The 25,316-nt window shown below is 39.6% G+C and overlaps 2 protein-coding genes and 3 long non-coding RNA genes across 10 annotated transcripts in view; 1 reads left to right on the plus strand and 4 right to left on the minus strand.

The window, feature by feature from the left end:
* LOC130688343 (uncharacterized) overlaps positions 1 to 621 on the plus strand; it is a 3,391-nt gene extending 2,770 nt beyond the window's left edge. For all 3 annotated transcript variants that reach the window (XR_009000415.2, XR_009421806.1, XR_009421805.1), the window contains exons 9-10: positions 76 to 165; positions 238 to 621. This is a non-coding gene — a long non-coding RNA (uncharacterized LOC130688343). The remainder of the gene's footprint in view (positions 1 to 75; positions 166 to 237) is intronic.
* LOC130688324 (palmitoyltransferase ZDHHC15B-like) overlaps positions 1 to 14,242 on the minus strand; it is a 24,105-nt gene extending 9,863 nt beyond the window's left edge. Inside the window, exon 1 of the mRNA XM_059496970.1 lies at positions 14,237 to 14,242. The gene's annotated coding sequence lies outside the window, so the exon portion shown is untranslated. The remainder of the gene's footprint in view (positions 1 to 14,236) is intronic.
* On the minus strand, positions 3,410 to 3,905 carry LOC130689260 (uncharacterized). Its single transcript, XR_009000689.1, has 3 exons — positions 3,792 to 3,905; positions 3,577 to 3,717; positions 3,410 to 3,515 (listed from the first exon to the last, which is right to left on the minus strand). It is a non-coding gene; the product is annotated as an uncharacterized LOC130689260 (long non-coding RNA).
* Positions 6,176 to 8,381, minus strand: LOC130688982 (uncharacterized). Its single transcript, XR_009000599.2, has 5 exons — positions 7,567 to 8,381; positions 7,210 to 7,502; positions 6,947 to 7,100; positions 6,741 to 6,868; positions 6,176 to 6,652 (listed from the first exon to the last, which is right to left on the minus strand). It is a non-coding gene; the product is annotated as an uncharacterized LOC130688982 (long non-coding RNA).
* LOC130688981 (carbonic anhydrase-related protein 10-like) lies at positions 11,951 to 24,866 on the minus strand. Of its 4 annotated transcripts, none has more exons than XM_057512005.2 (11): positions 24,707 to 24,866; positions 24,576 to 24,622; positions 24,448 to 24,516; positions 17,133 to 17,180; positions 15,541 to 15,677; positions 13,929 to 14,126; positions 13,306 to 13,401; positions 13,176 to 13,242; positions 12,949 to 13,103; positions 12,547 to 12,678; positions 11,951 to 12,386 (listed from the first exon to the last, which is right to left on the minus strand). In XM_057512005.2, the coding sequence occupies exons 3-11, from the start codon at positions 24,476 to 24,478 to the stop codon at positions 12,315 to 12,317; spliced, it is 936 nt and encodes a 311-aa protein (XP_057367988.1). In that variant the 5' UTR covers positions 24,479 to 24,516; positions 24,576 to 24,622; positions 24,707 to 24,866; the 3' UTR covers positions 11,951 to 12,314. The 4 variants fall into 4 exon arrangements, with proteins under 4 accessions (XP_057367988.1, XP_057367987.1, XP_057367986.1 ...); XM_057512004.2 differs by having other exon boundaries at positions 17,133 to 17,183; XM_057512003.2 differs by lacking the exons at positions 24,448 to 24,516; positions 24,576 to 24,622; positions 24,707 to 24,866 and adding an exon at positions 19,940 to 20,508.
* Between the last annotated feature and the right edge of the window lie 450 nt (positions 24,867 to 25,316).

Consider the following 25,316-nt stretch of genomic DNA (forward strand, 5'->3'; position numbering starts at 1 on the left):
AAATTTCGAAAAGTTTTATATTGATTTCTTTTTAAGCCTTAAACTGTTCGATGACGTTGATGATTGTTGAGTTAGATTTGCAACAATGGTGGTGTCTGAATATTCCCAATTATTCCGTTCCGGTGTAATGAAAGAAACTGTAAGGGATAGCAGATTTGAAAAGAGGTATTCGTAAAATTCAAAAGTGTAGTTTAGTTGATGGTATGAATATGTTGAACTGGCCATACTCCTTTACAGTCATATTGCTTGTCTATGCCATTAGCAAAGAAGACGCTGACATGTTTGGCTAAGGTTCCTAACTTGAAATTTATTTGCCGTTCCGAGACGCTAAGTGGACTCGCGTGAAAAAAAAAGTTGAATGAGAGTAAGTGAGTGCTTTAAAGAACTTTTCAATGGCTATTGAATTTTATTTTAGTTACAAAAACAAAACATGTTACAAACAAATTTATAGTTGTTTTTGCTTCTCCTCCGTCTTTCCCTTCCTTTTTCGAAATCACCATGTAAGATTGTCTGTTAACAATGAAATGCATTCCTCCCTCCGTCTCCAATGCATTGGTAACTGCACCTTCAAGAAAATATGTGGAGAATAGTTAATACAAAATGACACAATTTGTAATGAAACCTCATCTAGCGAACTGTAAACACCTTGTCCTCGCTCGTTATCAGCGTAATTGCACCAGTAAGTATTTCACCCTGGCTATGGTCCATAGTTACTGCCAAGTAATTGTGCGAAGTCCCAGTTCAATCCATAGTTATATCCTAGCAGCCAGACTAACAAATCACTGCGAAAAATATCGCCGTTTTCGAGATCCTCACATAATTTGGGTGGAGCTTATGGGTCAAAAGAAAAATTAAATATCGCACATTTTGTCAATTCTGGTTGTTCGCTAAAAATAATTCGTTCAAGCCCTACATGTTATAGGAATTCCGAATGTCTGATTCGTTTTGTTATGTGCTTCGTATTTCTGAAGTTACTGGATACTTCCGGTGTACTTCCGTAAAATTTGCATAAAAATACGTTAACTTAAAAATCAAGTCGATTATTCAGTGTGAGTGTATTCAAATATTTTTTCCCTAAAATTCCTTTGTTGCGCTGCTTAAAACAAAAACCCTTAAGGTTTAATGCTACCGTCGTCTGTCATGTCCGCCATTAGCTATGTAGACATGGAAACATTTTTGCTCTGTTGTTTTTTAAAGTTTTTGTATTGTTTTGTGCATTTTCTTCAACAAGTAAGTTACATTTGTTCACTATTCTTATCCAAGCATTGTTTTTTTGCTTTATTAGCAAAATTAGGAAGGTGGAAGTCTGTTATGCTAACAAGCAATGATAAGTTGAACGGATATAGCAAGCAAGTCAATGCTCAGATTGTGCTTTAATAGTCACAATCTTCTAATTTCTCTGAGTTTAAGTGTCTCTCACCTCTTCTCCACAGCATAGTGGAGCATTGGTAATTTAATGCTAGAATATTATTTTGCAATGAGTTTTATGAATAGAATTGAGTTGACAAAAATTGGCTAGATTGTTTCAAGCTTAAGCCCATTTTTTGAACTCTTACTATTTAAGACATCTGTCTTAGTCATCTATATCTAAAGGTTCATGTGGTTTATTTATTCTTTTCATCTTTATATTCCACATCATGACCTTTTTTGGGTGTACTAAATGCTCCCTTATTTGAACAACTCGAATCTTCACCCAACTAGTAAATTGCTGTCACAATTGTTTGGGATAAGTTCTTTTTGTAAAGAGTTAAAGGTAAAAAACACTTGATGACTGTTTAGCATACAATGTTTTTTAGGAAGAAAGGCTGTTCTACAGAAGTAGTTTTCTCTTTTCAGTCAGCTTCATCATTATGGTCCTAGTAATCTCTGAAAATCACCCGAGCTAGCCTTTTTTTTTACTTGTCATTTTTTAAAATCCAACCAAACCATAGGCATACTTTAATGTCTTTTTTATCAAATGTTGTTGTTTGGTCTGATTTATTTACATCTATTACGCAGAGTCAATGAGAAACTCCTGGTTGTCGCCTCAACGCCGTCTTCGACTTTGCCATCGTCTCATTGCCGTTTTTCCTTTGCCTCATCACCTTCTTGGCCATCTTCGCCTTTGTCTCATCACCGTTTTGGTCGTCTTCGCCTTCTTTATCTTCGTCATTGTATCATCGCCGTCTTGGTTGCCTTCGTCTAATCGTCGTTTTCGTACCCGTCTCCATCTCATCGTCGCCTTGGCCGTCTTCGTGTCCATCTCATCGCCGCCTTGGCCGTCTTCGTGTCCATCTCATCACCATCTTCGCCATCACCGTCTTCGCCATCACCGTCTTCGCCATCACCGTCGTCGCCATCACCGTCTTCCCCATCACCGTCTTCCCCATCACCGTCTTCCCCATCACCGTCTTCGCCATCACCGTCTTCGCCATCACCGTCTTCGCCACAACCGTCTTCGCCATCACCGTCTTCGCCAACACCGTCTTCGCCAACACCGTCTTCGCCATCGCCATCTTCGCCATCGCCATCTTCGCCATCTCCTTCTTCGTCTCTGCCATCGCTATCGCCTTCACCATTCACAAAAAATCGGCTACAATAGGGCGCGGCTCATCAAACATCCCACGGCGATGGAGGGAGTTCATCGTGGATCGTCTCCGTGGTATTATTTTATTTTGTAGTGTATAATGTGTCTAGTATGTAAGTTAACCCGTTGGCTGCCACGCCGTTTGGTCCCATTTTTTTTTGTAGATGTAGGGACTTGGGCGCTGTTCTCCTCATGGCCATGGGGGGAACAGTCGCCATTGCGCCTAATGGCTTTATGCCATTAGGCGCTAGGCAATGCACCATTAGGGACTTCTCTTTGTCGGCACGGTGAGAGATATCCTGGGGTGTGCATTACCAGAATGGACTCTTTCACCGTGCCAGCCCGGGCTTGTCTTCGGACAAGCCCCACCTTGGTCGGGGATCCTTCCGACTCGACGTGTAGCGAATGTAGTTTAAGCAACCTACGGGTTGCATGGCGTGGCAGCCATCGGGTTAATTTAGTTAAGTGTTTGTATGTATTTATGTATGTATTTGTATGTATATATATGTGATGTAAAATAGTGGTGGAATTGAAGGGTGGAGGTGGGACAATAAAAATAATTTCAAATTTATATAATTTTCTCGTGTATTTCATTTTACTTTATCAAGTTAGTTTTAATAGTAAACACTTACCATGTATATAAATGAATTCAAGATGTTGACAATATTTAGTGAACAGCCCTTTTCACAGTCGAATAAAGACATTTCCTTTTTGTCTACAAAAAATCCAAAAAGATCTTCACAATGTGATAGACTTGACTACCCACTAGGGAACCTATACAAGGTTCTTCTGGAACTCCTCTTTGTTTCTTGTGTGTGGAAGAATAATTCAACAACACAACAATGGTACTGGATGCCTTTTATTACAGTAACACAGAATAATAATGATATTTATTTCTTTCCCAAAGTGATTCTGCGGCCACTACAGCATCCTGGTAAATCACTAGGACCTAAAAGAACAGTAACAAAGCTAAAACGATTAAATTAAATAATACCATCACTTAACACTACCTGATATACTCTGGATTTAAGACATGCAGGCTGTGATATCGATTGCAAAGGATTGTCTTCGTGTAGCACCCTTGGTCCCAAATGGGTGTATTCGACTAACCGAGATCAAAAACGTGGTGGCTAAGCCAATCAATGCTGCTCCTTTGAATAATTTAAAATGTTTTACAGAATGCTTTTGGACACCAATAGTTGCCATAATACCTTTACTAACTTACTTCACCTTTAAGCACAGATTCAATTCACGAAATCCAGGTCTAAACACGATGAAATCAACGGTAAAATTTCTAGAAGGAAGACGTTCATTTCATGCTTCCATCCTCAGCCAGACGCCACGCGAAATAAAACAGCTGATAGAATAGCGTGAAAGAACAGCTGACGTGGTGGCAATGACAATGGATCGGAATTAGTCACTTCTCCACTAGATGTCTTGAAAATATGCAACATAATTTCCAGCGGACGGTGCTGCAAGTTCACCAGCCTCTAACGGCTGAAATCGAAACTGTTTTTTGACATTTGATTCTCATTGTTTACTTTGTTGTTACGTTGAAAGCGTGTATTTGAGTTTACTTCGTCGGAATTGCTTGTTGTTTTTACCTCCACCACTATTAGTGATGTGCAAATTTTACGTTGCTTCGTTACAAACACAAAATGTAATCTTTTGGGCATAGAACAAGGTAATATTAACGTACTTTTGGAAAACCAGGTCTCATGTTGTATCATTCTGGATAAAGCCATTGTTACAAGCGTGGTAGCATTCATTTCTCAATGCAACAAAATATTCACAGTCTGTAACAGAAGATTTTTTTTTATTGGAATAAACCTTCAAGAAATTCTAACAAGATGTGCTATTTGCCATCAATATTCCGCAAGAATTGGATCTCCTGTTTACTTTTTTCTGGTAAGAACCTTATCTGTTCCACTATGGCCTTAATTCTGATGGCTATCAAATTAAGGGGATGGTTTTGAAACATTTGTTTTGATTATTATGTGTATGGTAGTGCTTTGAAGTGGTATACAGCTCGTACCTGAAAACTGAACTTTACGAACTTTGAAAGGCCATGTTATGTTAATTTACTATAGTTTACGACTGAAACTATGCAGATCTTGTGTACCTTGTAAAGGAAAACATAGTTCATTTTTTAAATTTGCGAAATTTTAATTTTCGGTATAACTTCCGGTTTGAAATTGCTTAATAACTCACTATCTGTTGGTCTGAATGAAAAAAGAACCACATTTTGGTAATTCTCGTGAAATTTGGGGTCGATTCCATGTGTCAGTAGAAAATACCCGAAAATCGTCAAAAATCGCAAATTTCCCTTAGTTCAGGAAAAATCGCAAATTTCCCTTAGTTCAGGAAAAATCGCGATTTTGGCCAAATTGGACTTTTCGCCAAAAACAGGTCAAAATAGGTTAGACACACCTTAAATTTCACGAGGATCACGAAAATCAAATTTGTTTTGTTGTGGGCCCAGTATTTCTGGAGATATAGTCTACTTCTGGTCACTTCCGGTAATTTTTTTTTCAATTTCGCAAAAACTAAAAAATGAACATTAATATGCCAAACATTTTAAGCATTATGACCATATACAAAATGGTGTAGTGGCTTCTTTCGTGCTTGTTTGTTTATTTTATTGTTGTTTGAGTTATTACTAATGACACTACTTCGTTAACAGAGAGTATTAGCATTATGTATCACGCTAATGGGAAGGTATACCTGGTAAATATAGATCATAGCATGAAGATATACCACATACTATTATTATAACCTTATCATACACGGCCATTTGATGTACAGTCAGGTTTAAAAATAAACCCGACTTTTTCTTATTTTACGTTACGCTGTAACTTATTAGCACGCTACGGGAAATTATGTAATACTAATAGCTCTGAGGTAGAGCGTCTGACTACGAGCATCAAAAGTCAAGAGTTCGAATCACGTATGGATCCTCTGTGCCAGAGGATTGAGTTATGGTTCCCACTGTAGACAATATTTCTTTGTCCAAAAACTGAATTACTCTATTGTATTTATAGGTGACATTCCGAGACGGAAATATTAAATTGAGTTGGGACGCACAACAATATTATTACAAGTGCAAATAGGTTTCCTTCAAAAGACATGGAAAAATAGTTACCTACTTGACAAGACTCATGGCTCTATGGTTGAGCATCGGCGTCGCACGCCAGAATTCAAGGGTTCAATTCCCCAAAGAGTCAAAGTGAAATTAAATAAATATATGTATCTCAAAATGTCAATTTAGACACACTATGTATGTATACAATTCAACATCATTAGTGCACTAAAAGTTGTAGAATCTCCATGAAGTAAGATTAAAGTGCATCGTTCCATAAATAATGAAATCGCATAACGACGAAATATTCTCCCATAAGGCGCAGCAAAAATTGAAAATATAACGTGTATGTGCATAAAATGACATTGCGAATTAAGCAAGGAAATGTTCACACCAGTAAACAGAGAAACTTCACGAAAGTAAAAAAGATAAGTTTCGATTTTTTTTTAAAGAATTTGTATTGACAATATTCAGCACAATTTAAACACTTGCAAATTTGAAAGGGCAAAATAGCCGATTTCAAAGTTGCTGTCAACCAAGGTAGGGGGAGACACTACCTCAGTTGACTCACCGGGGAGATTACCCGGTGCGTGGCTAAGAGAAGCCGGAAGAAGAGCGAAGGTCGCGGACAAGCTTTTACGTGAGCGATTAACCGTTAATTCGGATTTTTGGGCAGCCCCACAGCCCTCCAATGATATCATCGAACCATGGGGACCCCCACGTCCCCTTTCCGGACAGCGCACTCACAACCGTTTACTGCTGATCACAGTAGGGGCATGACCCCCTACGGGCTTATTAAAAATTTAAGGGAAACGGGGCCACAGAAAAGAAGGGAGCCCAGATATGCACTTCAATTTATATAACTTTTAATACTTTGTTTTCGGGCTGCAGCAACGACTGAAGATAATGGGCAGGAAGCATTTTTCAAAAATTCCTTCGGGCTTCCAACCGTTATTATGAAATTTGGTTCGACTGGATACCTCTTTTGATTCAGTATGATTCTTAACCTATTTAAAGAAAACGAAATATGAATCAATTTTTAAATGTTTGTCTATCAATATATATTCAATAAGGATCTGTGCAATCCTTCTTTACCTCTTGTTTTGGTGAACTACTGGTATTAATTGTATTCGGCTAATGGTTTGACAGACAGTGCTTGCTTGGATGGTAAGTTGACGGGCAGCGAAGAAACTCATCATTAAGCGACTTCCATTTTCTAATACCTATGCAAATAACACAATAAATGGCATTTTAATTAGTTGTAATCATGGGTTTCCAGGCACAAAAAAAAAAAGACAGACTTATTGGCTGAGACGGTTCAAAACGTTCCAACTTCTTTCAGGACCCCTGCATCAGAATGACAGACTGAAGATGAGTTCGGAATTCGCGAATTGAGATAGCGAATTTCGGTAATATACTTGATCTCTTTCATGCTAGGCATGTAATCTAAATTTGCTGTACAATGTACAACAAAAAACAAAGCAGTAAAATAATTCTGTATAAAAAATTTATAAAATTGCATTTTGTTACACCTATTTGGCTTTGTTAAGTGATAGTAACTTACAACATAGTCCTGTGAAGTTGGTCACCGGGCATGACAAGCAATACATCTTCGATATAAACTGAAGCAGTCTGATTCAAGAATGCTTCCGTTGTCCAAACACACTGCATAGTGACTGATGAAACAGCAGAAAATCAGGATGTAGATTAACTGATTTTCCAGAAATAAGTACTTTTGACGTTCGAAATTCTGATCAACTGTTTTTGCAGTTCGCATTTTTCAAAATTTTGAGCACATACTTAAGGCCCCCACAGCACAGAATTTTTTCCAGTTTTGCAAAGATACCATCACATCATCTATGAGGAATAGGACATGTTAAAAGTTTTCTTTCTTTAAAAATCTATTTATTTCATAACATACCGTGATAAGCTCTTCTTTTGTAACGGGCAGCCCTCTCTAAGTACTTGCATAAGTAATACTTCAATACTAGGAACAGCTGAAACAAGTGGTTGTGATAAAAAAAAGTATCAGCACCACTGGCAAGAATGTAAACATGAAGACTTGTTAGGGAAAATATCTACAATTGGTACAAATGATAGATGGGGTGAAACCACAATATGACGAAATATCCTGACGACGCAAAGTACGTTACAGCGCTAGCGCGATGCAGCAGAAAAATTCGGTGAGTGTATGTAGAGAATTACCTAGAAATCTGACCGGGAGGTGGCGAGAGCAGTGAAACAGAAAAAAAGACTGATATTTTTTTTGATTTTGGGTAAAACGGATTGCCATACCCATACCTTCTATTTAAAGTTAAGACACCTTGCCCAATTTACAACAGGTTTAATTCTTACTTGTAAGTTGTTATTGCAGAAAAATGTAGCGACGAAATCCGCCGTCTTTTTGTTGTCGACAAAAACGATAGTCTTGGCATCACCGAGATCTTGTAAAACTTCGATCAGCTTAGCTCTCTTATCTCTTTTCGAGCACTGAAAAACAGCTGTTCAACATCCGGATTGGTGCCACCGACAATGCCTGTTGTGACGAATATGTAGTCTTCCATGTACGCCGCAGCCAGCGCTTGTACTTCATCTAGGAATGTAGCCGAACACATACAAACACGACGGATTCCCTACAGAGAAACAAATAGTATTACATCAGTTCGTTAATTTGACGTTCGTCTTCCGACTTTGTGCAGCACCATTGACTCATCTTATCAATATTATTTCCAAAATGTATTTATTCCCGCTTAAAATGGTAAAAAAAAAACCGTAACGTCGAATCCTCTGAATAATGCATAAAGGAAAGCAAGATTGAGGTTAAGTTTGATGGTGATGAGACTTATTAACTACTTACTAGTCACGGTCTTAATTGCTTGCTTTAATCTTTTACAGTTTTGATAAAATGATGGACCGTCAACATTATACTGAAATTCTCATCACAAGAAAACAATTTCGCATAATTGATGGCTGTGGAAGACTCCTCCCTAACTGGAACATTTAAAACTTCTGAAAAGAAATCTGATTAAATTTTAAAGAATATTAGTGTAGGAATGTCTTTTTTATGTTATTGTAATTTAAGTTTGTCTTACCAGATGAAACAGGCAAAATCGTCATAGCTAGTGGTTCTGATTTGCCAACATTTCGCGATTCGGTTAACTTAAAGAGCATTAGATTAGCAGCCTGGATCATGGCGAAACTGTAGAAGATACAGGAAATAAAATGGTAACTCTGAAAACTTTTAAGTACCGTAAACTAGCATTTCTTCCTACGCTAGATGTCATCTGCTCCCACACAAACATACGAAAGTCGTTGTTTCGCAGCAGTTCATCCTCAGAAGATAAACCCAAACTTTTGGGGATTAAACTTGTGCTTTTGGCTTCGCAACTTCGTCCCACATGAAATAACTATCCAGAGCTTACGCAAGATTAGTTGAATTATTAAATTAGAGAATCTGGTACAACTAAGTCAAATGAACTTTGAAACCATGCGATGGACGCCCGCTCGCCAGTAGGTACCTACCACATGGGCACACGTTTCTTTTTACAAGCGGCAATTTGAGTTTTCATGTCCACACTGTCATGTTCATCCAAAAACTTTAGTCACACAATATAACACTAACTTCAAGGTGTCAGAGCGATCCTGAAAAAGGAAAAAAAAAGAATGAGAAAGACTTTAGTTTCAATGCCACTCAACGATGGCCCTTCATCTTGAATTATCTTTACCTCTCAGCTAAGGAGGCATGATTCAATCGTATGCCTCTCGACGTGAACGTGGGCTATCTCCAGATTTCTGGGTAGACATATTCGAATCCATATATATGTGCACCAATACAACACGGCAAAGAGGGACAATTGAAGAGAGTGATGTAAAAATCTGTAATACAAAAAAGGCATAAGAAAAGAAAATTGTACCATACCATCGCTAGTGGGGAAGACAAATTGAATAGACGCATCATCTCCAAAAAAAATAAAATAAAATCTACGTTTCTCTTTCCCTGAAACGATATGCATGCATAAAAAGGTGCACTTGATCGGTGCTATACTTTGCAGTGCGCATTATTTTCGTAGGCGATTGCGTTTGATCGTTGCAAACAAGTACGTCGATGCGGTCCATCATGACGACGCATCGATGAACAAATTTAACGAAGGTGATGTTACGAAAGACACAATAAAAAGAAAAAGGTCCATAAAGATTGACGTTATCAATTGCCGTGATAAAGGATGATTGGCGTGCACATCAAATGCGCTCATCCGATAGATTGAGGCTGTAGAAAAGAATTCGCTTTTGTTACGCGTGATGGAAAGACAACTTTAAGAGACGTTGATTCGATCGCACAGAATAGAAGAAAAGCAATCGAGAAAAGTGTTCACTTTCTACACGCACACGGATGACATCTTACATATAAATGCAACAGAATGCGACACAATAACAGTTGGCCTGTTAATCCATCAAAACCCTATAACAGCTGGCAGTCCATCTCTTGCCCCCCGAAGATATGGGGCACAGTATGTGTGCTTTAATACATAAAAAAAGGGGGGGGGGGGGGTAGGGGAAGAACTGCGTGAAAGAAGAAAAGTTTTTGTTCGCGACGATCAGCGAATACGAGACAAAAGTTGACGATGCCGGTCACGTCACAAGTCAACTGCCAGCGGGAACACAAACTTTTCAAGAGGTTTTTCTTGTTATGTTTTGTTTCTTTTTCTTGTTTAGTTAAAAAAAAAAAATGGAAGAAGATCCTATCGATATGTCGATACATTTTAAAAGAGGAAGCGGGAAAAAAATAAGGTTGAAACGCGAAAAGATAAAAGGAATAAATTCAACATGTTAGGCAATTGGGTTACGACTCGACCGGAAACAACGCGCTCCATCCGACGCTCACCCGATGATAAACTTGTTCATTTCATTCACGTCGCCTCAAAATGTGCAACTGCCATCGCTTTTATTTTTTTGAAAACAAAAACAAAAACACGCACACAACGAAAAACCTAAAACAAATAGACATAACCTAAATAAGAAAGACAAGCTAACCTCAACTAGCGCAGAAAAAAACCGGTTGCAGGTTAAGCTTCTTCTTTATTCCGTTCGTCGTCTATTATAGAAATCGATTTCTACACACGCATTATACTCTTAAGCAAAGAACTTAAGTTTTCAAAAAGACTGGACACCGATAACGCTCCCGGAGCCCTACTTTTTTTTCCCCTTCTTCACTACTCAAGTCAATAATAAATGACTGAAAAGGTCGTCAACAAACCAAACATGCTAAAACCATTTTAAGCCGTTTCGACAATGTGTGTACCGCGGGAATTCCCTTTACCTTCAATATAAATAATTCTGCATAAAGCCCCGCCCTTTTTAAATGGGGGGGATCTTTTACCCTTTATTTTAAACAAGGGAAAGGTTTCAGTTTTTTAACTATTATCTGCGTGACTCTTCTTTCTTAATTCAATCTGTTTTTTCGTGCTACCTGAAAGTGTTTGTGGCGTGTTGGGGAACAGAAGTTTTTTCTCTTTCTACAGGGTACTACTGTCGACGAACTCGTGTTTTACTTTCTTTTTAGATATATATTTAGAAATGATAAAATGCTTCATCACGTTTTTTTTCACTGGGAAAAAAAAAAGTTTCTTTCTTTGAACATTTCTCCTCCTCCTTTGCGACCAAGAAGGATCGTGCGGGAGTCGGGCAAATAATACATATTAAAAAAAGAAAGAAAAACAAGACACAGAAAAAAGTTGATGATAACCACCATCTCATCACCTTTTGCTTTTTATCGCCGCGTGTTTTTGTTGAGAAACAAAAAAAAAAAAACGGACGCACCCAAACTCTGTTTTCCCTACTTTTGTTTCTAATGTCACACATCACACGCTATACACGAATGAGAGCCGCATCACGAACAGTCCATTGATCTTGAAATGTTACCATCCTAACTCGACACCGTACGTAAGCATCAAAGTTTCGAGCATTAGAATAATGGATTCCCTCAACCTACACAGTTTGTTATCAAGCGGCCTCGTATAATCGAATTCAATTTCGAAACGAAAAAAAAAAAAATAAATAAATAGTTCCGCGAAAAGGATTTTCAAATCGTACGTAATTGTAGGGTATCAAATTGGCGCTTACCTTTTTTTCCTTTCGCGATGAATGGCCCGAGGTAGCAGACGCTAGGTGTTGATGCTTCCCGGCACCTGTCAACCAATCGATACAGAAAATAGATGTAGTATAGTGTGGATATATGGAAAGCAAATACTTGACACATACACACAGCAAGGAATAGCAAGAATTTGATAAGATAGGCACCGTCAAAGTGAGTGAGTGAGTGTATGTATTGTAGATATGTACAAACAGAATGAGAAGAAGGAAAGTGCACACAGTTAGACAAATAAAAGATTCTTTTTTTCTTTTGCAGGAGAAGAGGAAATAGAAGGAGATGACGTCGTCGTATTATTGCAAATTATCGATTCCCAATGAATGAAGGAAAAAAAATAAAAGGAAAACGTACATACCAGGTACCAGCCAACAAAAGACAATTTCAGCGCAATTAAATTGACTTGTAATTGATCATAGTCTTTCCCCTTTTTTCTGAGTTCAACGAAAGAAGATGATGGTACTCTAGATTTGGGAACAACTCCCTCTCCGCCCTAACAGTTTCACTCCTGTAAATAAATAAGATCACGTTGTGGCGATGTTCCACGAATTGGCCTTGTAGGACAAGTCGGATTTCATCGTAACACAGCCCCGTTCCTGGCAACAACACAACAAATCAATTTCAAAATGTTTCCAACCAACGCGATAAACATCTAAAATGGGAAAATTTCGAATAGACTATCGCTACTTTAAAGTAGACACGCTGCACATAAAAGAAAAAAAATATATATATATACATATATAAATAGAGACGTACCATTGCATTGGTGAAATCGATGTTGGTTCTGACTGTACGGTGATGGAGCGGCTGGAGCGCCCGAACGTTGTTGCCCAGTGCGCCTTTGGGCGTTTCGCTGTCCCCTTGTACCAAACGACGAAGGGCGTACAACTGTTATTTATTTTCCCCAGTTGAAAATTACGATTCGTTCCACGGAAGAAAAAAAAAAACGGCGTTACCCCGCGGAAAAAGAAAGTAAAGGAGGAAAAAGTTTTTTAATATGACAGATGAATGGCTGCAATGCGCCTTTTTTGGGGCTGACACATATTCAACCTGGTTAGTTGAATACGTGAATAAAACATATAATAGATGGATAGGGGCGTAGGCGTAAAATCCTATATCCGTTCCATTGCATCGGCAGGGAAAACCTGCTTTCCTTACCTCTTGGCGGGTGATGTAAATAGGTTTGTTGAAAATGATCCAAGACGTTGTCTCCCAACAGCCCGGATGCGTGGTAGAACCCTCGTACGTCATGTAATGTTCCGTCTCGGGTAGGAGGGCATGAAGAGAGACATGCCGCAATTCCGCCGATTGCCCTAATTATGTAAAACAACATCAAAATTTACGTGATTCATCGTTCTAAAATTCAGACAAAAAAAAAAATAAACCTCGATAGATGACTTGGCCGAAAAGAGAAGATAACGAACGCAATTCTGAATTCGGAGTATCGCCAATCTGAACAATAAATAAATTAAGGATAACGCAGACAACAGTTAAAAAAAAAAATGGATAGAATACCTGGACCATGACTGCGATAGCGACAAGTCCTTGTGATTTATGACGGGCCTCTGACGCGTTCGCGTATAATTCCGCATTGTAGCCGTAAAATTGAATCTATTAAAACACACAACAATATTAAGCCATTCATTAACAATTAAAACACGTTCAGTTTTGCCAACAATTTCCACATAGGGTGTAAAGAAAACATCCGTTAAGTTCAGATATTAATCCGCTTTTTTCTGCTCGCTTTACGTGCGTTAGTGACACTCCATCTCTAAACGCATCGTACCTTTTACCACCACCGCCACCCTTCTTCAAAAGGACTGCAACGGCAAATAAATAAAATTCTCGAGTTGATTACACGTCACTTTCTACTCCCCTTTCAAAGAGTTCGCCTTTGCTGGATACCTGAGCACGTTCTTCTACACACAAGAGGTAAGGTACTCCAACGCCTTGCTCTTTCATTGATTAAGTACTAGGGAAATGAGGGGCGCGTGGCGGATCAAACTGATTATTACATTCTTTTTTTAAAAAATACTTTAGCGTTCAATATTCAAATGGTTAAAATTTATACTCTACTATCTGCAGGGCCGAGCGTGCAAATCGTTAGCGTGAACGAAAAAAACAAAGGAAATTTTTACCTCGGCCGGGAACGCGTTGCCCTGGATGCGATGTTCGGATCCGTGCGAATTGTCCGTCCCGTAGTGCAGAAAGACTTCTTCAATTTGGTAGCGGTAGGCCAACGGGCCGGCGGAGACGTTGACGGCCAGCGAATGCTTGGGACCCGTGTCCGGACGGAAGACGAGTGACTGGCCCGTGTTGTGCAAGACTCCAGAGACCTAATACGCACATCATCATCCATAAATGAATTACATCATAAAAAGTATCCATTTTTTTTTCTCTCTTCGTTACAACGAGATTGCTTAACACAAGACTGATTGACTCAGACCTTGCTGGACAAGTCCCCACGTTCCTGTGTGTGAACAGTTTCCTCACGTTCCTCACGTCTTTCCGCCCTCCCTCAGTTTTTTTTTCTTTTCATTAAATTATTTTCATTTCCCGCGTCCCTTCACGCACGGCCATCCTCACCAGTTCCTGCAGAGGAAAAATGTGCGTGTGTACGTATAAAGTACGTGCCCGGCGTCCCTAATGTCTCACCTCTTGTGATCGAGTGCGGCTGTTTGAGAACCCTCGGACTACAACAATAAATCAACATTCGACGGCAACAGCAAAGTAGACACAATTTTTACTTATTCAATTATTCCGCGGCGCCATTTCTTTTTTTTTTTTTCGAAAACACGAGAAATGGAAGAAAAGTTTGGGGGGGAAAAATGGTGACGTGGCAGAGATAAAGATTTTAAAAGAACGTCTTTATTGTACGTATCAGCAGAAATTGGATTCTCGAGGTCTGATAAGCGAACCAGGTGATAAATCCTAGCTGATAGGATAGTTATAAGTGAACGACCTTCCTCACAAGGAAAAAAAAAAAGACTCATCGAATCGCTTTTTTTTAAAAAGAAAACAACGGTGCAATCGGCTTGATTCCAAAAGTGTGTGTCCCACCGCTAAATGGAGAAAGATAACCCCCACGTTTTTCAGGTCATACCATCGTCCACCGCAATCTCATTTTAGATGGGATCGTGACCCCGCAGCTGGGTAGGGTTTTCTTTTTTTTTAAACGTCCTCCCCCGATTTTCTTTTGGCATTAACCTAAAGGATTTCTACCCCAGATTTCGTGAAAGAGAGCCATGTCTCACTTTGGTGTGTTCTCTTTGCCAAGAACGGCACCACTGACGAGAAATCAAAATTTTTATTCTTACACGAACGCTGGCGGAAAAAAAGGGGAGGGGGGCGAAAAATCGTGATCTCTCAAAAAGATTTCAAAGGTCAGAGCGTCTCTTCATCCCCGTCAAACCTTCAGCGATCGGAAGTGTCGATTATTGATTCCTCCCCCCCCCCCTTTCCCTTTTTTTTTTCGTTATTTGTTCGAGTGTCTGAGGCTGGTGCCACGTCAGGGAATTTTAACACAAGATTATCTAACACGCGAAAAAAAAAACTTTCTTTTTCTAGTACAACCAAACCTCTGTCACTCCCAAGATATTCAAATCACTTGAGCTCTTTGCTTTTCAACCCTAACAAAAAAAGGCGCGTGACTCGCATGGTTCGTGCCGGTTAGGCATGGCATTTTTCTTTTCCGCATCCAAACATTTAGAAACTAAATTATTCATTAACGGCTGTGTGTTGAATGCGTACCTTGTGCTTGTCGACGCTGAGCGGCCTTAGATTCGGGTCGTAGAGCATCTTGGCCGGCTCGATATCGATGGGCGACTGGCGCCGTCCCTTGTTGCACAGCATCCACTGCGGGTTGATCAACCCCCAAAATGACGGACCTGCGTTTAAAAACAAAATATATATGTTTTATCTTTATTGTAAAAATAAGAGGGAATGCAGCAAACCACAAGCACTTTTCTTTTATGGAGCAGCATGTTTTTTTTTTTTTTAAAGATTCTTTGAATAAAGTTATTAAAACACGCCCACTCACTGCGTTCTTCAAATATTTCATCAAGTTTTGCGAGGACTATTAATGCGCCAAGAGGTCCAGGGGGGCGGTATAAGTAAAAATGGGAGAAGCGTGCGCAAAGTAGGGATTTATATACTTAAAAACTTCTTTTTTTTTCCATCTTCGATCTCTACAAGAATCGAAGAGGAAATATTTGAACATCGTCCGCCATTTTTGCATAGAGAATATTGCCCACGTTATTATGCAAACATGTATACACGTTTGGGCGGATGGGCAAAGATGGGGGAGGAGGATTTTGTAGAGATATCCTGTTGAGAGTTTTGGACGTTATGAATCTTCTATAAATCCAGGGGGAAAAAAAGGACATTTTGAAATCAAAACATTTTTTTTTTGCCGTTCTATGCATAGCGTATAATATAACGATCCCTATAGACTGTGATGATGATGATGATCGAGAAAGCCATCATTGAGTCAAAGCCAGTACGCAAATCTTTTCGTTTTTTTTCTCTCTCTTTTCATTTTTCAAAAGGTTCTTCTTCTTTCAACTACTCCTCCTCTTTTGTGTAAGGCCACCCAAGAAAAAAGAAGGTGGGCAGGAAAAGCTTTTGTGAGCCAAAACGGTAGGGAATTAAAAAAAAAAAAGAGGGAATTTTGTGTTGGCAGCATCTGCTTTTGCAGCATCATCATCAAAAGAAATGAATAAAAAAAAAAGCAAGAGGGATTTGGGGAGGACCTCTTACGTGTATAGTCACGTGCGAACCCCCCACCACCCATGTCTTTTATTATTATTTTTCTTAAACCATTTCTTTTCGCAATTGTCAACCAAGACTGAAAAACCAAGGGAACAATGCTCTTGCCAACAGCATCGGGTCGTGAAAAAGACCAAAGACGACAAGAACAAAACAAAACAAAAAATAAAATATTCACTCGTGAAAAATAAAAACACACACAAAAAAAAAGGGTATACGTGGCAAACAATAGAAAACATGTTTGATGTGTCAATAGCGACAACGGAGCCATGACACACCACCTCCTCTCCTAGCACTATCTGATACGAGCCCTTTCTTCTTTTCCTTGTTTGTCTTGTTTATGATTAACAAAACACGAAAAAAAAAATTTGGCAGAAACAAGGATTACACTTTTAATCATAATCTTTTGCTGTTTGGGTTTCTTTTTATGTTTAAAACTAAGACTGACATGACATTCAGCATTACTTTTTTGCCCTTTGAACTTAACGACACGCCACACATGGACGGTTCGAACTTGACTTTTTAAATATGAAACACCAAGAAAAGTTAAAAAAAGAAAATGTATATATATTTACCTGAAATGCCGTCATAAGTCCACCATTCCTCCCAACTGGCCAACGATCCTGCTGAGAATAAAGAAAAAAGAAAAATCATTGAAAGAAACTGTTCAGATGTGCTCAGGCGGAAAGCAAGCCGTGTAACACAGTTAGAGCAACGGGGAAGGAAACACGGGTGGATTAATTTAATAATTAAATCCTCAGGGTGCGACTAAGTACCGGGGGGCAACAGAGACGAACAAGACGAGAATAGACAAACAGCAGTTGGCAAAAGCGAGTAGGAGGGATAAACAATCACCAGGAGCTGAATCATTTGGTTGTCCTGGATTGTTAAAGGTATGCTCCCCTCCCTTCTTGATCCAATCAAACATTGGCAAAAGAAAGAAAAACTCTAACATTATTCATTCCCTTCTAAATGTCAAAAAAAGTTTCAAGCTACCAGTAAAGATGATAAGAAATAAAATAAAAGATGCTTCCAAAATACTCGAGGGATAAATACCAATCAGCAACTGTGTGTGTGCTGAAAAAAAAAAAACTGCTTACAGCTTTGGCTTTAACCTATAAAACTGCCCTAGCAATAATACTGGAGAGTGTGTAAGGGGGAGGAAGAAAAAGAGCCCGGTACTGGATTTCCGTCTTACTGATCTAAAGAGAGAAATAGGTTCGACGAAAAGTTTACGAACAAGCATTGAGAGAGAGATATAGGGATTTATTCGGGATAAATCCATATACGGACTCGCTATCTCTCCGTGTGTGTGCGTGTATTGCTATAATGCTCTATTCTGTCCATCTTGCTCCCTGCCCGCATATAAGCGCATAGAAGGTGATACACTAGACTATATATAAATGTAGTACTAGTAGTTTCTACGTGGGTGAAAGATCAAACGACTTTTCACAGACACTCGCCGGCGGCAAATGGCACACAAGAACTATCTGCACTACCCCAACGCCAAAAAAATAAAATAAATAAAGTTTTTTTTTTTCTTCTTCCACACATCACCAGCAGCAGTGTAGAGAGTAATAGCATAACACTTTTGCAGCAACACTACTAGTACTAGTAGTAGATTTTTTTTTTTCCAAGCGCATTACAACGAAAACGTCTTCCATTTTACTTCGGACGTTCGGGCCGGGTCGGGACTCCCATTTCCATTTGATTCCCCAAGCGGATACAGTGACTCTACAGATCCTGCGGCCTTCTTCTGGCGATGCCGTCAATAGACGGGCACAAAATGCAATACCCACCGGTCTTTCCATCTCGCTCACTCTTTGTCTTTCTCTCTTTTTCTTTTTTCCCCGTGTGCGTTACCTTTGATTTCCTGCAAGACCAAGGACGATATTTTATCTACTCGAAAAAAAGAATAAGAAGAAAAAAAAAAGTTACATATAAACGAAAAGCTCTTAATCGGATTCGCGGTATTCCCCCCTTCTTTCGTGTGGCGGATGCGCGTTCACCTTTTCTGTTGTTTCAATCGGTTCTGCGTTTGATTGTCTCGATATTCAATCCCAGACCTTTTGCTCTCCATCTTGCTGCCGCATACACTGCTCGCGTAACACGAAATCCCCTAACTCGACATCATTGACGAATGAGAAAGGAAACTCGACAAGAGTCCTCCGCACATGGGGGACAGGATTTTGCAGAAGGAAAACACAACGGCTGTTGCTTATTTTCAACCAGTAACAAAAAAAATAGGAATAGGAAAACACGCGTTAATGTGATTGTAGGCACGCCAATCTGCCATGCATTAAAAGAGAAAAAAAAGGGGAACGTAATAGGGACGGAAGACATACAACATTGGCGCATCTCTTTATTTTATTAGGGGACGATAAAAAGAACGCACACGCCCACCCAACGCAAAGAACAATTGTTAATGATGAAAAACGATGAGGTTCTCTCCCATTTCGCGGTGAATAAGCGTCGCCCTTTTTTTTGTACGTACACGATCTATATCAAATGGTGCGCTTTCATCTATAACCCATCGACCTTTGCTTATTCCTCCGGTGTAGTGATACTCCCTCCCGAAACAGAAAAAGGAATAGTCGTATGGCAGCTAGTCACTTTAATTGAAGATGAACGAGGAAGAAGCCAACATATCGCACTAGCCGACGCCCTTGATGGACGGTGTTGATTTCCTTGACGCCATTGTGTCTAAGAACGACGGCTGTATGGACGCATCCGTTTCTTAATGACGTAAAAGAAACATTGATTAAGTGGGGCAAGAAAGTTGTACCACTTCGGTCAATGATATGAAGAAAACCTATCCGATCATCATCATTACGAGATACCACAGAAATACTGGACATTAAAAAAGAAAAGAACAAACAGGTAGGGAGCTTGTCGTACTTGCGCTAACCTACGATCGATGATTGAATCTTTTATAGACAGAAGAATAAATAACATTTCCAAGCCCATCTTCTAGGATAGACATCAAACGTACAAAAAAAAATAAAAAGGATGATAGATAGAAAGGGCAAGAAATTATAGGCCAGTAAGCTAATCTAGTAGCGCTGCCTCGGTGAAAAAAGCTTTTAAAATGTACGATAAAGAAAAGAAAGGATTTGCTGTGGATGATATGAACCCTCGCGGATGATGAAAGATTACGGAGATTACGTCTATAATTCTTTAGTATACTTCGGGGTTTCTACATCGAGTTAAAGTTTCATGCAACTTGTAAAACGCCAACTATTCTTCAAGAAAAAAAAAAGAACACGAGGCTAAGACGTACACATCAACCAGGTAAATGGATGACATTCAATAAGAATCTCCCAATAAAAACGCCACGATCGATGGAGTGCCGCCAGTTAGACGTGACGCTCACACCACTCACCTGGCAGTACGAGGAAGCAGACGAAGGCTGTCAGAGATTTCATGGCCGGTTCTTTTTTTCGAGCAAGGAGGGGGGGATGATACGGCACGATCACGCGGGAAAAATCACACGTGCTCTTCTTTTGCCGCACCGACACACGAGACACGCAAGGACAAGCAAGGGGATCTCCCAGAAAAAAAAAGGACACGTAAAAACAAAACACACAAAAAAAAAAAGATGTCGACCAATAAAGTGAGAAGATTCGCTACACCTGGTGCTCACGCACGCACGCACTTAAGTGGCAGATCACTATTCAAACGGACCTATTTTGGGCCATTCTGCAAACAGCAAAAGGGAGCAATCAAATGTCCAATAAAAATTCAAAAAGGGCCGACAAACGTAATCTTCTAAAAACAATTATTGGACATGTGTCGAAAACGCGGGTAATCTGGGACCAACTTCATCCATCACACATGGGAAATCATTTACTTGAAAGAGAAAAGTACCTCGCAAACGAGAAAACTGTAATCGACTGTAGAAAGATTACGGTGAGGAGGGCGAAATAAAATAAAAGATGGAGCGGCGTTGTGTGTTACCCTGTCGACGACGTCGAGGATACTGATGGCCCACCGTGCAAGATGCACGTCCTATAGACTCTCGCTAGTACACGGCAACCCGAAAAGAGTCTATGACGGGTGAGGAGGTAGTTTCTATAGAAAACTGACACGCAGGTTCCCTTGTCTGAGACGCAACCTCTGGGTTGCGGTGGTCTACGTTCGTTATTCATCCAGAACGGTAAAAAAAAAAAGGAAACGGAAACAAAAATGAAAGCACGGACATTCAGATGGCAGGGCAGAAAGATCTAAATTATGAGTTAGGTGTAGCCATCATACGTATTTATGATTCATAGCGATTTCTCGATGGGATACCGAAGGGGATTAATAGTCATCCAAGTAGGCAATACAAACGATTACGATACTCAATTCGAAAAAAAAAACAAAAAAAAACAAACAGAAGAGATGGCTAAGAACCGATTTGTTTCATTGACCTTCCAAAAAAGAATCTTTAGATGATTGTCGTGTTTTCTAATCTTTAGTTACCGATCGCGAATCAATGTTGGAAGCGACACGCACATCATCAATAGATTATCCCCTTTGCCCTTTCTTTCGATAAAGAGGCAACAACAAAAAATCCGGAATAGACAGACCCGAACGAGGAAAGAAAAATGAACATCCGCGATTGTGTACGTTCGTCACGTCTACACCATAACAATATATATATACACACGACTGTATACATATATATAGATAGTTTATGAGATTGAGAGGCAAAGACAAAAAGTTGATCAAATGTGCGGCTGCACTATTTGGGCGTGCCGACTTGCAAAACAATAAAATACTACAGTTGGTTGCTGTGGGTCGAAACTACCGGCCTATAGCTAATGACTTGGGACCGTATTTTTCTTTGTGTCTGATTTTCTTTCGATTTGAGATTCAAAGCAAAGTGCTCCCAAACGGGCTCTTTTTTCCCCTTCAACTACGCCACGTTGTCTCGAGACAAAATATATATAAAAAAAAGCGAGAGATTTTCGGAGTTTGATGGATGCCAAACCCTTACGACCCATTAAGGAGCGGACTAAGCAATCAAAAGGTCCCAGACATTTTTAATCAAAAGTGAAGCTTCTCGATGCGCCCAGCGTCAATGGGATTACAATAATACAAGAACGCGCAAACAAATCAAAGTTCATAGTTAAATACATAAAAATATTCTTTAGCTGAGTTCGAGATCAAGGGAAATGTCACGACGTGTTGACATTCGACTAGCTATTCTTCAACAATCTTCTACTGAATCTATGAAATCAGAAAAAAAAAAGAAGCAACGGGGGAAATTTTTTTTGAATAACTAGACAAAAAAGAAAGGCCGCACCGGTGAAAGACGAAACAGCTGTTCAACACATAACGGTGTGTATACAGATCGACGTGTGTTTGCCCTGACGCAAAGATCGCCCGCTGTGTTTTGTCGTCAAAAAAAAAATAAAATAAAATAAAAATGTTTCCCCCCTTACTCAAAAAAAAATATCTTTGGCAGGTGGGGGGAGAAGGTCACGTGACTGGAACGGAGGCCGGCACCGATTGTGTGTAAGCAAACTCTATACGCAACGGACTGACACTTCGAGGGCAACTCTACGGGGTATCCCAACTTAAATTCCATTTTTTTTAAGTGTTATTTATTCCTCACGGACTAGTACACACACACAAACTGTAAATAAAGAAAAGCCAAAAAAAAGAGTCGAAGGGAAAGAAAAAAGACAAATCATCGGTTATTAGTCACGAGAGGGCCGCGGGGGATCGTGTGACGGAGCAAAATGCCAACCAACCAAATAGAAAGAAAAGGAAACGTCAAGAGTACGCGGAACGAATTCGATTCCGGAAACTACATCCCCTCCCCTCTCCTATCTCTCTTTGCTTTACTGACGAACGATCCATTTAGGCAACTTTCGGAAAAGGTGGCAAAAACACCCCGCGCGCACACCTTTTCTTTACAACTTGCGTAAATTATCTATAGGTAATCTACCGGATACGCACTGACACACACACACGTGTGTATTGAAAAGAAAGCTCTTTCCTCTCGTTAGATGTGTCACCATTTTTGTTGCCTTTTGGGAATAAGATCCCAACACCTTTCCCGCGACAACACAAAAAGTGGCTTTGATAATACTAGTGAGATAGTCTATAAAAAAAAAGAAAAAAAAAAGTTTGCCAGTCAAGTAGATACTCGCAGTGCGCAGACACAACAGTGAAGGGAAATCTCTATTCGAAAATGGCGATAGTCGGCTTTAAGTGACAAGGTTTGGCTCTCTACTGTGTTACAACCAAAACTTTTGGTTGGAGGTAAGTGAGGACGAAGCGCTAATCGTAACGGATCACAATGTGACAAGGGCAACAAGATTTGAAAAAAAAAAATTTTGCATTTGTTTTATGTTAAATAAAAACAATTGCACATTTCAAGTTGGGATAGAATCAAAGCGATCGTTACTCTATTAAGTATAATATTAGACATTTGATTTTGGACCCTGCGTTATGTTGCCCGAGCGATGTGTTATGCATATCTGTGCGGTGAGAGTGACGTCCATAGCCGGTAAACCAAATAATTGGAGCGTCAATAATCGATGATTGGCCGCGGTGGCCGGGGATGAGAAGAGAGAGAAAAAAAGACTCACACACAGAATACGTTCGGTGAACGCGACACAACCGAGAGAAAAGAGAGTCGAGATGGCCTGCCAATATATTGATTGGAAGGCAACTTAAATCCTCGTTGAATCATTAAACACCGTGGCACGGGTGACGGTCCTCGAGTTCTATCAATTATTACCCGTTGCCCGCCCCTTGCTCCATGTTCGGTATACATAGAGTCAATGCAGCAAACGGTGAGGATGGAGTATGTTCAGCACTAATCATTTTAAGAATTAAATGGAAGATTCTATCTGCAACTGCTAGCGTCGCGCTCGTTCGATCGTTGCCCACACACACAGAGACATCGTATTGCATTTTAACGAATGCAGAGAAATTCCTATCGTCTACGACCAAACTGGAAGGGCAACCAATCAAGAGACAAATCATCTCCAATTTTGTTGGGTCACACGAAAATTGTGCCTTTTCTGTCAAACGGGCGAAAGAGAAAAGAAATTGGGAAATATATTTTTTTTTTAAAAAGGGAGACGAGCAAATCACAAGGAGGAAAATGGGACGGCGAGTGGATTCGGTACATGAATAAGTGATGAAGTCAGCTAGAGACGATTCGTTATGTAAGTGGCGGCGCCGCGCTACTCGGCGCTTTTTTTTGACACATTTTTCCCTGATTCAGTTACGGTCAGCCAGTCTAGCGGAGGAACGACCAGCAACACAGCTGTGTTCGCTAGCGAGAAAAAAAGTCGAACCAGCCTGGCAGGAGAAGACAAGGAAGAAAAGATTTGAAAAAAAAAAAGGCGGCGCTTGATCAAAGTCGGTGAATCATAGAAGATGAAGAAAAAAAAAGGTAGAACCCTACGCTTGGTGATTTACATCGAACGTGTGTTACTGGCATAGACAAAGAAAGGGTTTTTCTATTCCAGCTTCCCTTCCCTTCTTTTCAGGAGAGAAAAGTCTCTAATCAAAGATTTCAAAGGTTCCAGCGGCAAGCCGGGCTTTTGTTGATAGAGCTAATCTGTTGTTTTACGAAACACAGGAAACGGATTTTTCCTGCTATCTTGGTTTCTTTTTTTTGCCTTTTCATCTCCATACTCGACACATTGCAGGACTTTTTGTACGTTTCCCTTTTTATCTTTAATTTGATTGTAAGGCACGCGTCTTTTCCCCACTGTCCTTAGTCAGTACTGTGCCTTAATTTTTAAAGGGGAGTATAACACGATTACACAGTATCCAACTTGGCAACCAGGTTTAAAAAGCACAAGTTTTCACACACTCACTTCGCAACTGAAGGTTAAAGGTAAAAAGATGTGCAAAAGCTGTAGGTATTTTATGATGGCCTACCTTTTGTAAGCGTTCCTTGTCCAACATTCATGTGGTTCACATTTGTCTAGAGGAGTACCAAGGTATCTACTATGAATCAGAATAATTAATCTCAATCTATATCATTTTATTACAAGTTCATAGCTTACGTGGTGTTTCAGCGGATTGGGAAAGGTCAATGGTGTCCCCACATTTCCTGGTTCCATAAGTTGTCACGCACAGATAAACAAAAACAACCGTATCAATTGAAAATTTAAAACAGATTTATGACTTTTTATACCTTAGTGTGATGGCGATGTCATCGGATAATGGTGGATGAACAAGCATCCAATCTTCGCTGATATTTGGGAAGAGTAGAGTAGGCATCGAGGAATCAAACCTCGAACACGTGTTCACTCGCTCGAACTGTAATGGAAATGTTTGCTGTTTTCTCAAACAATTTTTGCTTAAGTCACTTCCGTGATAATCACAAGCCATTTGCATGATTTAGTCAGAATTATACTAACAAAACACTTTACTAAACAACGCACGATTGTGACTTAATTTCGAGTTAATGAGCATGCATTACGAGCATGCGACTTACATCTACAGCTTCAAGGCAACCAGTGTTTCCATTCCAGAAGGATGGGATTGGCCGGAACATTGCCAGTTCAGGGTATCAAAACCCTAGATTTCAAATAATAATTATTATTATTAATACTTACGAATAATAATAAGAATTAAAATACTAAATTAAATTACAAATTAAAAGCACACTTTTTTTCGAAATACTAAACAACTCCTGAAGAAATCATAACTTGCGTGAATATCTCAATTTAAGATTGTTGAATTATAAGATATTTATCAGAGACGCTAAAAAGGGTTTAAACTTTAGTCGTATAAATTCCACA

This window comes from Daphnia carinata, chromosome 9, assembly GCF_022539665.2.
Source record: "Daphnia carinata strain CSIRO-1 chromosome 9, CSIRO_AGI_Dcar_HiC_V3, whole genome shotgun sequence".
Taxonomy (NCBI): Eukaryota; Metazoa; Arthropoda; class Branchiopoda; order Diplostraca; family Daphniidae; genus Daphnia; species Daphnia carinata.

Excerpts from the sequence above, each read along its gene's own strand:
- LOC130688981 (XM_057512002.2), bottom strand. The coding sequence starts at position 19,982 with ATGAAATCTCTGACAGCCTTCGTCTGCTTCCTCGTACTGCCAG. Across the intron at positions 17,184-19,939 it reads CTGCTTCCTCGTACTGCCAG|CAGGATCGTTGGCCAGTTGG; the intron begins GTGAGTGGTGTG and ends CTTTATTCTCAG. Across the intron at positions 15,678-17,132 it reads GACTTATGACGGCATTTCAG|GTCCGTCATTTTGGGGGTTG; the intron begins GTAAATATATAT and ends TTTTAAACGCAG.